General features: G+C 37.4%; 1 protein-coding gene across 1 annotated transcript in view; it reads right to left on the bottom strand.

The window, feature by feature from the left end:
* The window catches only part of LOC141927626 (connector enhancer of kinase suppressor of ras 2-like), a 212,889-nt gene that overhangs the window by 110,788 nt on the left and 87,750 nt on the right, over positions 1 to 14,351 (bottom strand). The window contains exons 3-4 of the mRNA XM_074834806.1: positions 7,241 to 7,443; positions 5,867 to 5,954 (exon numbers count right to left, since the gene is read on the bottom strand). Of these exons, the coding sequence (XP_074690907.1) occupies positions 5,867 to 5,954; positions 7,241 to 7,443 (291 nt within the window). The remainder of the gene's footprint in view (positions 1 to 5,866; positions 5,955 to 7,240; positions 7,444 to 14,351) is intronic.

Genomic DNA, 14,351 nt, shown 5'->3' on the forward strand with positions numbered 1-14,351 from the left:
CGACAAGTAGATTAGCTCTATGTCCAGCTTAGGCTGTGGTACTCTTTGCAAGAGAAATAGCAGCTCACTGGCAGATCTCTGCTCCTCTTTTTGAGTCCAGCAGCAAAAATCCTGGGCTATGTCCTGTCCACTGAGGCCACGCTCAGCTCTCAAACCTTATTCCTTGGGTGCTGCTTTAAGGATCTTGTCCCTCAGCCCACCTGAGGCTGCTGCCGAGCAGCTGTAGCCTGTCCCAGCCACTCAGCCCTGGGTACAGGTTACTGTCACACCCTCAACTCTAAGGGTCATGTTTATTTTGCAGGATTGGCACTTTTGTAGAGAAATTAATTTCTAAGTGAATACAGTTTAAAGAATATTGTTACAGAATAAGAAAGTTAAAATCAGATGATTGTGAGTGCCAAGTCACACAGAGAAGAATTTATATTAGCATTTCATGGTCAAGTATCACTTTGATGTTTCTTCTGTATTCATACTGTTATTTTCTACAGCACAAAAAGAGAATTCAATTAGTCAGTCTGGTTGGCAATGCCCAAGGCAGTTTTTCCTACAAGTTTTACACACTTCAAACAGCACATCCACCATCTTGTTTTAACCCTCTAAGTACCAAGGGAACAAAATGATCACAGCAGGGCTTGCAGCTTGACTTCAGAGCTAATGATCCTTTTTAAATGCTTCCTTTAATTTCTGTGCTAGAAATACAATATGAACTTCACTCTGAACAAACTTAATTACTTAAGTCTTCTATTTTTTGACCTGATGTATAGTAAAACTGAAATTTTACTGTTTTGTAGAGCAGAATTAATGTTAGCCATACTTATGTTGCACATTCAAGATTAGATTAGCATCAGCAATGTTAAAGGCTTTGGGATTCCTTCCAAAATAGATGCATATTGACTTTTTTTTTTTTAAATACATCAGTCTAGTTTACCGAGAGGTTAAAAGCACTTGCAATGTTATACTAAAATATTAAGATATGTAGGTCACAATATTCTTCTGATTTATTTTTCTCTGATATATAGCAATGCACTAGGGATCTCATTTTAAAAAAATAATATTTCAGGACTAACATTTATAGAATTTTGATGTATTTTTCTTAGAAAATAAATAATAGTTATAGTGATATTATTTCTGCATCCTCCATAAACAAGATGACATATTAAAAATGTTTTCTCTTAGAGTTTAAAAAACTCTTAAAAAAATTAGTAGCTGCATTCTATTTCCCCTCTGTAAAATGATAAAATACAGGAATTACAAAAATAGTCACAGCAGGAGTATTATGTACAAGCCAGCTTCTGCACTACCTGAACATTCTACCTCTCAAAGGTGCAGTACACCTTCATAACTCTGATAAAGCAAAACAGTATTCTTTTGAATATTCATAAAGAGAAAAGGTCAGTAGGACCTGTGCTCACCCACACTATAGTCATAATTTTAGTTTCTAATTCCCAAAGAAAAAAAATGCAAGTACTACTGAAATTTGCAGATACCATAAATAATGTTTTATGACAAGTCTTGAGGACAGTTAACTAACACATAAAAATAGTAATACATGTAAAATATTTAGTTCATTAACTTAGTACAATAAACCAGCATGAGTTAAGTCAACTACTGAAAAGAAACAGAGACCCTGTAAAGGAGCAGCTTGGAAGAAAACTTAAAACTTTGTGATGTTTGCCAGTTGAATGCCATTTCCCAATAGAACACTGCAGTAAAGATCTTCTGCAACTTTTGAATGGTGGATGTGAAAAAATGATATTTAAAGTTATATTGCTTGCATAGATAAAATCAAACACTCTTCTGGAATTCATGCATTAAAAAGAATGAGATTGCTCTGAAATTAGGCAAATATACAATGGTAAATACACTAAAGTAACTTATTTTACTTGGTTTAATTAAGTTAAAGACTTGATCATAATCTATATTTAGAAAACAGTGAACAGATGTTTGATAACAAAATGTTCTTTAGCAAATGCAAGCAAAATAAGATTGAGGGGCTGAAAGCTGATGTCTGCAAAGTTCAAACTGAAAATAACACCCACGTTTTTAATGGCAGTTGCTGAATCACAGAACAATTCAGGTGGAAGGGACCTCTGGAGGTTATCTAGTCCAACCACCTGCTCAGAGGAGGGCTAATTTAAAAGTTAGACCAGGTACAGGAAGCTACTAAGAAAGAAAAATTTCTATCAATCGCAGTATGAACTAGATAGCTTTAAAAAACATGTTTCATCCTAAACACAAAGTATTTGACTAAGCACAGGGTAAAAATCTGTGATATGGTCTCTGAATTTATCTCAGTAAGGTTAATTAAACATTAATAAAAGGGAGAACAAGCAAAATTTTGTTTGGTTTTTGTTGGAAAAAAAATTAGCGTGAGTTGTGCTGACATTCTTTGGTAAGACACAGACAAACGTTTTGTTTAGAGAATGTTTATTCATGCAGTTTAATGCATGTATCAAAAGCATCTATCACAGATTTAAACATCTTTGACATAACCGGGAAAAAAATAGTCAGAAAACCAACTTCTACTAGAACTAGTGAGCTCTTTCTACGTAATGAAAAATTAAGCAAATGGCTACATTTTATGAACAAAACTCCAAACCTATTCTTCCCCAGCTATTCCAGTTATCTTTCCCCCAGGGTAGCCTTGGCATGACCAAATCCTGATCGAAATTCAGTTAAGTTAGTCTGGTGGGGATTAATTTTCAGAGCAAAAATGAGAGCTAGTCTACTTTGAAGCTAGAGCTATACTTCAGCATGAAGTCAGAGAGCTCAGACATTGCAATACTCTGATCTAACATGCTTTTTTTGCACATGATCATCAACACATTTTGATGGAACACTGCACCTTAAAATTAGGATGTTTCCGCAGCTTTCTGCATAATGCTATTCTTTTATAGTTTCCCTGCTTATTTTAACGAAGGTGAGATTGTGAGGGATAAGAAATCTGAGTAAAGTACATTACTAAGCATAAATGGACAGGTATAAAACTTCTCTAAAACTAGAGAATAAAGATCAATATTCTTATAACCAGTATGAGAAGATACTATTTGCAGATAAACAAGTGACTGCTTATTCATTGTAGCATTTACATGGTACGTAGATAATAATACCCAACATTGCAGTTCCTCTGTTAGGATGAAATTTTGAATGAAGATCTCATCTTCACACTAACACAGAGAATGAATATGGCCTAAAATCTAAAAAAATCTGCTTCCTTATTAGATCTAAGAGTATGTCACTCAGATACACACAGTATATCCTAGCAAGAAGATTTATAAGCAGTGTCTATATTAAACTAAGATTACATAGCAATGCCCCCTATTTAGCAGAAAATTCACCTTGAGTAGCAGCTGTAAGTTATCCACACAAAGCATCTTAATTTTGCACAAGATAAATCTTCAGGTTGAAGATATTCCTCACTCAATGTGCCAAACGCATAGCCTTGACTGCTACTTTCACATTGACTAAATTAAATACCTAAAATATGTATCATTCATAAAACAAGGAGTATCTGAAAGAATCCAAGATCTAGGTTTCTATTAGTTATTCAGATTATCAATTCATATTTTAGCCTACAGTTAAGACTGCAATTCTGGTTTAGGTGAGACATTTTTGCTTTCATACATTAAGATCAATTTTCCTCAGATTTAGTAGCAGCAAAACTGTCTCCCTATGAATGATTTTGTTTTATCTACTCTTTCTGGTGCTAAGTTTAATATACTATAAAAAGCTCTTAATAGATGACTATCAAACAATTCCAATCTGACAATAAGAAAAGACAAAACTTGATTTGTAACTAACCTGAAGAACCAACTAAACATTTTTCATATTGGAATGCCTTGAAGTTTATGTGAAAGATAGATTGTTTTTAAGTTGTCAAAAGGAGGACAGCTTTGGGAGTGGAGATGAAGAATTGAAGAAAAAAAAAAAAAAAAAGAACCAAACTATTGCTGGCAGAGGAGAACTGAATTTCATCTGCCAAAAGCAGTGAAATAAACGACAGAAATGGAGACAGCAATTCAAAATTACACTATTTTCACTTAGACCACAGGGAAAAAAAAAATCAAACTCACACAAAGTGCAATAACAGCTGAAGGGCAGAATCAGAATCCAAACTTTTTATACTGTAGAGAAGTTCATTTTGCTTATTCTGTAAATCAAAAATAGCCTAGTGCTATAAACACCTTGTAAGAGAAAGCTTAATAAAGATACATAAATAATTAAACGCCTACATAGGAACTTTTAAACCAAGAAAAGAGAAAAAGGATCTCTGTTTTGCACTGCAAAAATGCATAAAGGACAAAACTTCTAAAAGGAATAAAGCTGAATATTATAAATTAAGGGTAATAGTGTAAAATACAAAGATTGATATTTATCAGCCTTAGTTCTTTTTTTCCAAGAACTAAAATAAAATTGAAGAGGAAAAAAAGTTTTCAGAATGCTACTACTCCAGGAAGCCTTTTAAATTAAATGAGTTCTATGATTGCTCTACTGTGAGGTTACAAGGAAAACTGTGCCAGCATAGGACAGAGGCAGGCAGTGGGTCCCTGTGTACTGGAGACAGGGCTGGTTTAAGATGCTTAAAAAAACTACAGCCTTAGCTAAGCTTTCTTATAATCATAGAACAGTTTGGGTTGAAAGGAACCTTAAAGCCCATCCAGTCCCACCCCCTGCCCTGGGCAGGGACACCTTCCACCAGCCCAGGTTGCCCAAAGCCCCGTCCAACCTGGCCTTGAACCCTTCCAGGGAGGGGGCAGCCACAGCTTCTTTGGGCAACCTGTGCCAGGGCCTCACCCCCCTCACAGGGAAGAATTTCTTCCTTAGATCTCATCTAAGACTCCCCTCTGTCAGTTTAAAACCGTTACCCCTTGTCCTATCCCTACCCCCCTGATCAAGAGTCCCTCCCCCCTTTCCTGTAGCCCCTTTCAGTCCTGGGAGGCTGCTCTAAGGTCTCCCCAGAGCTTTCTCTTCTTCAGTTGAACCCCCCCAACTCTCTCAGCCTGTCCTCATAGCAGAGGTGTTTAATTTCTTCTTGCTTTCCCTCCCACAACACTTTCATCTTTCTCTTTTGCTTCATTCTAAGACAGCCCTGCCTGTTCTCAAACATCTCCACGTACTCCAGTATTTTGTCTCATCAATATTTTTATCCACTTACAAGAGGAAAAGCTCGCTTCGCTGTACATATTTGTATTTCGGTCTTTTTGTACCTGTGTGACCTTGTCCTACTTCAGGGGCAGACACTGTCAGAGACTATTATTACTTGTGTATTATGTAGCTACAGATAATAATTTTATGTACCTGTGGGACTGTACTATATCACAATTAATTAATGAATGCCAGTGATGATAATACTACTACTCTTATTTGTTCCATATTGGGTTTATTTAATGTTGTGAATATTTCTTGTTAATCACTAAACAACTTTCATGCAACTGGCTCTCCTTTAAGTGAAGAAGTCACAGTACAGGTCCTGGATATATTTGTACGTATTGTAAGAACTTGTCCATGAGAGATTTTTGACCATTCATATTTTAATCTGTAATAAACTGCTAGAAGTGGTTAAGCTGTTTCCCACTGTGGCTTTGCTCTTTTGTTTAATAATTGCATGACGGTAAATCACCTGACATGAAATTGTCTACTCAAAAGCAAAGTGGATTATTTTTAACTTCACACTGGCTTTCAATCTATCCAGGCATATGAGGATAATCAAAGTCCAAAAGTGTTCCCATCACTCCCAGAGAAAGAGAACATGCAAAGAACAGAGAGGTAATGCTAAAACAGTTTTTCTTGTGAAGTAAAAGCTTAGCAATGTTTTTATTATTGTAATTTTTAAGCAACAGTATGAATAGGACTCAGCCACTCCTACCTGTTGCACAATGGTTGTTAGTTCCAGGCACAGTTGAACAATGTTGTTTTTCAGCAGTGAGTATTCTGTCACGCTGACAAATGGAGACCTGTCACAAAGGAAGGACAGGTTTATACAGCATTAAGGATTATAGCTCCCGTTGACTGTATAAGCAGATATATGTAATATAGAGATCACAGAGATGTGAAACACCTAATCATGACAATCTCCAGCAGCAAGTTACACAACTTTTGTAAAATGCACCTTTGAAACAAGAGACAATGTAGGCAGGAAGGATGCAAACTGGATTTTGGCCAGAACATCCAAAGTCATTCTTGTGGAAATAGGAGCTTCCAAATAATTGTAAGTAGTCCAGTACAGCTCATTAAAAAGGCAGCATTTCTAGTATGACATCGCTCTTGAGCAGCAATTAGCACCTTAATTCAGAGAGCAAAGTAATGCTTACTTAGTCTAACAGCTTCCTGCACACTTGGATTTTCTTTAGGCTTTCCGAATTCTAGCTGAATCTGACCCTATCTGAATTTATAAGAACTGACAAGGTCATAGCCTGAGAGAATATGACTGCTGGCATTAGGTTAGGAAGATGTCACCAGGATTATACAAATTCTGTAAAGAAGGGTGATTCACTCTCACTGTGATTTCTCAGGTGCCATTTATACATTGAAGAGCATTCAGATTCAAGATAAAGCTATCCATTGCTATAACTCTAAAGAAAGAAACAAAACATAAATGCTCCGATGCTATTTTATGCTTTGATTTCTGTCTTTCCACAGTCAAAATTTTGACTAAATTTATTCAGAGAGAATTTTAATCAAATTCTCAGTTTGTAGACAAAAAAAATCCCAGTGGTTGATTGTTGAGCATTAACTAACACCAAAACTCTACCTAACACATCAATTCTACTCTTGATAAAAATGTTAATAAAATTAATTTCCAGACTAAGTACTATAATTTATTTTGAATATTCTTAATTGATTTGCTCCACTCCAGCTTTTCTGTGCCTTTCTGATGGCTAAAGGACAGTTCAAACTCCACAATCTTTTCTTCCTTACCCTTCTTTCTGATGATGTTACCACTTGTGGCAGTGAGATGTCAACTTGGAATAGCAAAAAAGTATTCATTTCACAAAATACTATCAGACTGAAAGAATCTGAAAAAGTAACTAGAGAAAACTTTAACACCCTCCTGACAGAAAAGGGTACTACATTTTGCCTCCAATATTTGAGAAATTCGCAAAACAAAATTTAGAGCTAGAATTACAGAACTGCCATTTTAGTATTAGAATAAATGAAAACAAGAGAAAAAGAAAGAACAAATACAGAACAACCCAAAGAATTATTCTCATGCATAAAGGATGAAGGAATAGTAAGTTACCTGTCCAGCCAGGCTAGTAAGTTCTTGGCAGCACCAATCAAGTCAACTACAGAGGTAAGAAAATCATTTGGCAGTCGTCTGGAGGCCCTGCCATCATAATGGCCACTCCTCCTTCTACCCGTTATAAAGTTCTGAAGATTTTTGGCTGAGGCATTCAGCTTGTGAGACAGAGTTCTCAGGTTTTCGGTCTCCAAACCATAATTCTGAGGGGAAAGAAGATACACAATTAAGTGAAATAGTGTGTTTTCAGCTGTGTGAACAAAACTGTGAGGTTGGACATTCTGAAAGGTATTGGCTGAAAGGATAGGCTAGTTATGGATGCCTGGTGTTAGGCCAAGCAGCAGGCTACTGTGTGGATGACATAAAGGATGTGTCTGTCATTAGCACGACCAGCTCTGCTGACACCAACACTCACAACGCTAGCGTCCCCACACCCCCTGGTCCCACTAAGTTGCTGAGGGGAAGGCAAAAACAACCCCCATATGCTGGGTCTCAAGGTCTTTCTCATTTTCAAAAAGTGAAGGTGAGTCGGTCTGCTATCCCCGACCTTCTACGGTTCAGTGTCAGAAACCGCTTGGAGTATTTGTTACCGCTGAGAGCAGGTCTTTAGCAGTCCCACTGCACTGGATCTCACTCACTCTGATTTGTGTTAGCACTCTACCAACTTGCAATAACTTAGCCTTGGCAGAACTTCCCTTTTACTTATGCTCTGAATAAGATATAAAATCTTATATGGCCTTGGTGACAGGCTTTTACAGGAAATTTCTTCCTGAACCCTGCTATTGTTGGTGAGCAGCTGTCCCACGTGTAATGTAATATGGGAACAGTCAAACCAGGTCAGAGCAAAGACGTGGTACTCCTGTTTCCAATGACTGCGTAGGGAAGAATCTGAGAACGGAACAGGCATGTAGTAACAGCTGTTAGTAGTTCAGAGACTTCAGCCAGTGACAGTGTCTTCAGATTTAACAGTTCTTAATGGATTTTCTTCCATTGTTCAAATTCTGATGGGGCAGGGGGGCAGTATTGAATCTAAGTAAAGTTTTCCACACACAACTCCCTTTTCCTTTATTCACATTCCTTCATCCATGTCCCTGTCCTTTTATCACCAAGCCAATTCCCCACTTAGACCCAGGTAACAAGCACAGAGATATCTCATCTCATATACATTAAATAATTCACTCAAATTCACATAGAAAGTCTCAAAGGCACTGAATTGAACGCAGATTTCTTGCTGCTACAACAGGATGTAGCATATGAAAGAATTTAATGAGCATTTAAACAAAATCAACTTTCAGAGTATGGATTGATTACCCACTATTAATTTCAAGTATGTATGTGTTATAGAGGATGACTGATTATCAATATCATGTTAATTTTTCTACCTAAACTTCTTCCTCAAAACAGAGAATAATGAACCGCAAACAATACACAATATTGATGGGCACTAATACGGATATTTGTACTAGAAATAGTAATTTCTAACAGCAAAAAAGGAAAATGTATTGACCAATACCAAGCTTATGAAATGGGTTTGTATGGAAGTCAAACAAAATACCAACAAACTCTTGGTAAAGTTGTTTGGACCACTTACAGCTGGTCCTTAGGCCCATGCCTTCTCTGCCGGCCATTCCCCCTCTCAAAGTTCACTCTGTAAAATAAATCTGCCTCCAGCTTGGAGGGCAACTTACAAGGAATGGAAACACTTTGCTATCTTAGCTCACTGCAAAGAACTTAGATTTTAAAATAATTTTAGATACTAGGGACAGAATTAGTTTCATTGTTATATACCTATCATGCCTGAATTATCACAGTCAATGAGGTTTGGAAACATCCAGTTTAGGACTGACTGAAACAAATGAAAGTTACATTGGTTTAGCTACAGATGAGAACAATTCTCCTCTTCATTTTTCCAGAACAAATATTGCACAGTTAGCAACAGCATCACTAAAGTCAGTCATTCTATTTTGGAAAACTTTAAAGTTAAAAAGCAAGTTGTATTTGAAAGTAGTATGCCATCTGTTTAATATTTGCAGCTAATCTTTCTTTTATTAAAGCACTGAAAGAATTCTCTCCCCTGCTCTATTTTTCTCTCAACTTCTACTCGTGCCAAGATGACGAGTAGGTGGATGTACTGGGATGCCTTTTCCAGCTAGCAACCAGCTAGGCAGTGCTCGGTTTCCCCTCAGACAGAGTTTGATTTTGCACGCTCAACAACACATTACAAGGGTGATAAACCAGATCCTCCTGGTTTTATTTCCAGGTCCAACCTTGCTTATCCCTGCGGAAACAAGTAGAAAACGTTTCACCCAATAATTCATTATTGCATAAAAGCTCTGGAAACCTGTCAGTTTACTTTCAAGAGAAGCTAAGCAGGAAAGGAAACAGTTTAACAAGCAAATCTATAAAAGTCGGAAAGCATGCTAGATACTAGCAAGTGTAATCAGCTGGAGCGATCTTTTCAAGTCATTGGAAAACAGAGAATTGAACAGAAAATGTGTTTGAGGAAATCCACCTAGTGAACAAGTGTATAAATTACATGCCGATGGCAGCTTCAATTAATGTTGATACAAAACTTAAAATATAGCAAAGCATAGATAAAATACGGCCATAAAGATAATCAGAAGATGAAAGGAAATTTTTCAGCACAGTAAAAGTGCTGATGCAAGTTAGTGGTTTAGTTGAGACTTAGCAAGACACAATAAAGGGGCAAAGATAAAAATATTACAAAAATGACAGCGAATCAATATCTCCGTAGAAGACAGACATTGTATTGCTCTAAATTTAAGCTTGCCTCAAATCCAAGATCTTCATTTTTAAATGAAACAACCATAACCAACTATAAATTGGGAAAAAGAGTGGTTAAAATTAACCCTTGAAAGTATCACCTCTGAGCACGTCATCCTAATTTTCTGCACCACAGCTCACCTCATGCCAGCTGCACAGGTTGCTCACCCCACTGCCGCCTCCCACGCAATCCGTCTGCCAGGCTGAAGCTCTGATGCCATGAAGCCCCACAGGCCTCACTGTGGCAGCACATTAGAAAACTTCTGAAGGAAGCTAAGGCCCCTTTTGGGCTTCCCTAGTCAGCAGTCAAGGTGACGGGATATGAAAGAGGTTGTTCCAGAGAAGAAAAGAGCAAACAGGTGGGTCCGCACAGAAATTTAAACTGGCTCAGTTATGATTCATTGAACGTGCTTGAAAACACGGGTGGACGAGTGGCAGCTTACGAGGGAAGTGTGTACCTGCCTTCTCTGTACATGACACGGCAAGAAACCAGATCTCTTCTAATTCCTGTAGTCATCCCATCTGCATGACGCTCACTGAGATAGTCTCGAACTTGCCAGACTAAATCATTATCACAGCTACCATATCAGAGCTCAGTTTTCACAGCCGTATATTCTGCTCTCACTGTGTTAAGTAGGTGCTGTTATTGTGAGACACACCATAGAAATGATGCTCCCGAGCCCGAAAAATTCTATCTCCTGGCAGGTGATTTCTTTCTGGCACAGTAAATCCTAGATATAATTTCTGGTTTAAAAAGAAAGAAAAAAACCCAAACAAACAAACCACCAAACCTCTAAAAGGGACAAGAGGGTGCCATTAGCATAGGAAGATTATTTTTCATATCAAGAGTAGGGAAAAAAAAAAAAAAAGCATTACTCCATTCCCTGGTTTTCTTTCATGATGCTTAAGGTTGCTGCATAGTTATTTTTACCAAATTACTCAATTAGTGGAAATGAACATACAGGTTTGGAGACTAAATACTGACTATTAAAGTGACCCCAAATGCTGTTTGTCTAGTAATACACAGGCATAGAATTTGCCAAATTATTACAAAATCTGGATCACAAAAGTGCTTAGTGAGAATGGAAAGTAGACTAAAGCTGCCTACACTCCATTTCAGTCAAACGGACCCGACAGGTATGTTGCAGAAAGGGCCAAAAGAACAGCACAGATTGAACACAGGAAAACATGACTGGTAAATCTATCAAACGTTTACTTAAGCTTCTTCACAGAGAAGCAGTGTTGAAACAGTAGGAAATTCTGTATATCCACTGAGTGTAATATATGACAGCAATATCACCTTCACACACACACACAACAAGTGTTACGTAGAGATTATCTGATCTGCTCAGCGACAGACTGATTCAGTAGTATATTTTAGGTTGGAGCTCAGCGATTCCTGATGCCCTATTCAATGACAGGAGTTGGAAAGAAGCATTTCAAGAGGTAGAAATTAAACACAAATGTGAGATCAGAGCCAGACAAGCTTATTATAGAGGAATATCATTAGCAATAATGCCAAGATGAAGCTGTGCTTAAAGTGACACTTGTTAGTGAGATGTACGACTGACTTAGGTTTAAGGATAAGTCTGCTTGCTGCCTGTAAAACACAGTTTTCAATTTTGGCAATTTCATTTTCTAATTCTCTGATATTCAAATTATCATTGAGGAATTCCTGCCATCCCCCTAGTTCCCCTCTCCTGCTCAGTTTGAGATGCCTGTTTTGGTGTTCCTAGGGATTAGGGTTATTGTAGGGTGGCGAGAGGGAAGAGACAGGACAGATCGCCTCCAGGGCTTTTGCAGTTGATAGGTTTTTCTAAAGTACAGAAAAAACAGGTGGCTGATGCCAGAAGTGCTAGAATTCAGAAGGCAGAAGAGAATACCATTTTTTTTTTTGAACAACCTGAAACAGACTGTTGTTCTTACTAGCGCAGAGTGGAAAATATGATAGAACTTGTTAAATACTCCATATAGTTAAAAATGCATACTAGAAATTCAAAAATAGGAACTCTGCCTCCAAACAGATATTTATTCCTTTTTATGTCATAAATCCAAAATGCAGAAATAACTAAATACACTGTGACAATGAACCTTCATGCGCTGTGTCTGTTCCACAATTCCAGCTAAAAACTCTGCTTGTTTTATATATACATTCTGGTTTGAAGTTCCATTTTTAAAAGACAGTGGGAAAAATGGGTGCATTTTTTATCCATCTGACAATATAACACCTGTGTTTTTTACATATTCAAAGAAGTAGAATGAAAAAAGTCTTCAGCTGTGGCTTAGGGTGTTTTCATATCTTATTGCAGGTATGTAATAACATCACAAATTAGTATTTCATGAAAATGTTATCTACTAAGATAAAATAGGCCAGATATTGTAGCAAACGTTAAGATAAAAAATAACAAGTATAATGGAAAAAAAAATAAGTGCTAATCAATTTTTTGTAAACACTAACACCTGAAGATCAAAAGCAGAGCAAGAAATTACTGCAATATAAGAAGAGTTTATTTATTCTGTGGAAAAAAACCTCATTGTTATATACTTAAAGGTACTAATCTAATGAAATTGTTTTGCTATATGTGACATACAGAGGTAAAAAAACGTATGCACATTGAAATATATTTGACATGGGATGTAATTTTAGCTAAATAGTTTATATTGTATAAGTAATTACTTTAAGTTATCTTAAAAACAGATTTATTGTTAATTATAGTATTTTTTCTTGATGTCATTCATGTAAGTAGTCAGTATAATATATGTATAAATATGCATAAGCACATGGATGCACACACAGCTTTTTCTGTAGGTGATATTTGAGAATCTTACAATTTTCACTAAACCGTATAGTTCAGAGAAATAAAAGTACGGAGCAGTAGATCTGACTGAGGGGCTTAAAGGAAACAACCCTGACTGAAATTCAAGCATCTTGCATGAAATTCACCATGTTAAGGCATTTAAAATACCACAACCTAAATATTGTGCAACACTCCCCTTTTTATGTTTCATGCATAAACTTAAAGAATCCCCCCAATTTATCAGTCCAACCCAGCAGTGGGAGCCACGGCTGCAGGTCTCAGTTTCCTGCTCCCCCACTGCCCCCCCAGCCACCCCTGGAAGCAGCCCCTCTGGGCTCACGGCACGCTCCACTCCTCCTCAGCGCTCAGTTTCCCAGTTGCTTTAAGCTGACCTATTTGTGAACTGCCACGGAAAGATGCTGCCATGCCCTCTGCCCGAGTCCCAGTACCGCTGTAGAGTGAGCAGGATCAGGGAATTAATTTAAAAGCTCAATCTTCAGGCACATCTTCCCCACTACAGACTGGTTTTCGACCCATTCCCAGATTACACATAAATTGAGTTAAAGTTATTGTGGACTTGCAACATCTGATGCAGCACTGGGGCGATGCTCTGCCCCTCCTCTGCTGGGAGAGCAGGTCTGGCCCCCACCAGCCCTCCTGCTCCCCACGGGCTGTGGGTACGGCAGCACGAGACCTCTTCCCACCTGCCTCCCTGGGACTAGGAGGACTAGGAAAGAGAATTCCCCAAAGCAGCTCTGGGCTTTTGGAATCTCCTTTGGGAAAACACAACGTGCCAGATGGGATCCCACAACTCCCTGCTGGCTGCATCGTTGTGTACGCTGCTCCTGCAAAGGCCGTATCTTCGCAATGAAAATTACAGTGTTTGTGATAGCATATAGTCATTTAGCACTTAATGAGTATAAACAGGCAAACACAGCGTGTTTAATAAAAGAAAAATCCAAAATAATCACACACTATGATTTCAGCATAAATAGTTCTGACGCTTAAATAGAATGAAAACCTTCAAAACACTTTTTTTTTTTTATTTCCTTTCTGGAGGTATGTTTTTAAAGGTTAAGAGCCTAACAGAAAACACAGCAGAAACCTGATTCTAAAATACTTGTCTCTGTAAACATTTCTTTGATTTCATCACATAGATGTTAAAATTTTGTGGTGATATTTTTATGATACAACTTAAAACTGAAGTTAACAAAGTAGTATGAAGTCAAAGTATGTGAGGCAGTGCATTTCCATCAGGCATGTAATTTTTTTCCTCTTTAAAAAGAATCTACGAGCTGAATATCTTTTACAGGAATAGCAACTAGAAAGAGGTAAATTTTTCATGTAAATCCAAAAGGTCCTTTCTTTGAAATTATCTGAATAAGTAAACAAGTTTTACTATAACATTTAAAAAACTAAATTAAAAGTGTGTATTAAACCTTGGTTCCACAGAATATGACCCACTTTAAATATTTATGACAGATTTAAAATAAAGTGCTAAAATATCTAGATTGGTATTCTATGTGAGC

This window comes from Strix aluco, chromosome 10, assembly GCF_031877795.1.
Source record: "Strix aluco isolate bStrAlu1 chromosome 10, bStrAlu1.hap1, whole genome shotgun sequence".
Taxonomy (NCBI): Eukaryota; Metazoa; Chordata; class Aves; order Strigiformes; family Strigidae; genus Strix; species Strix aluco.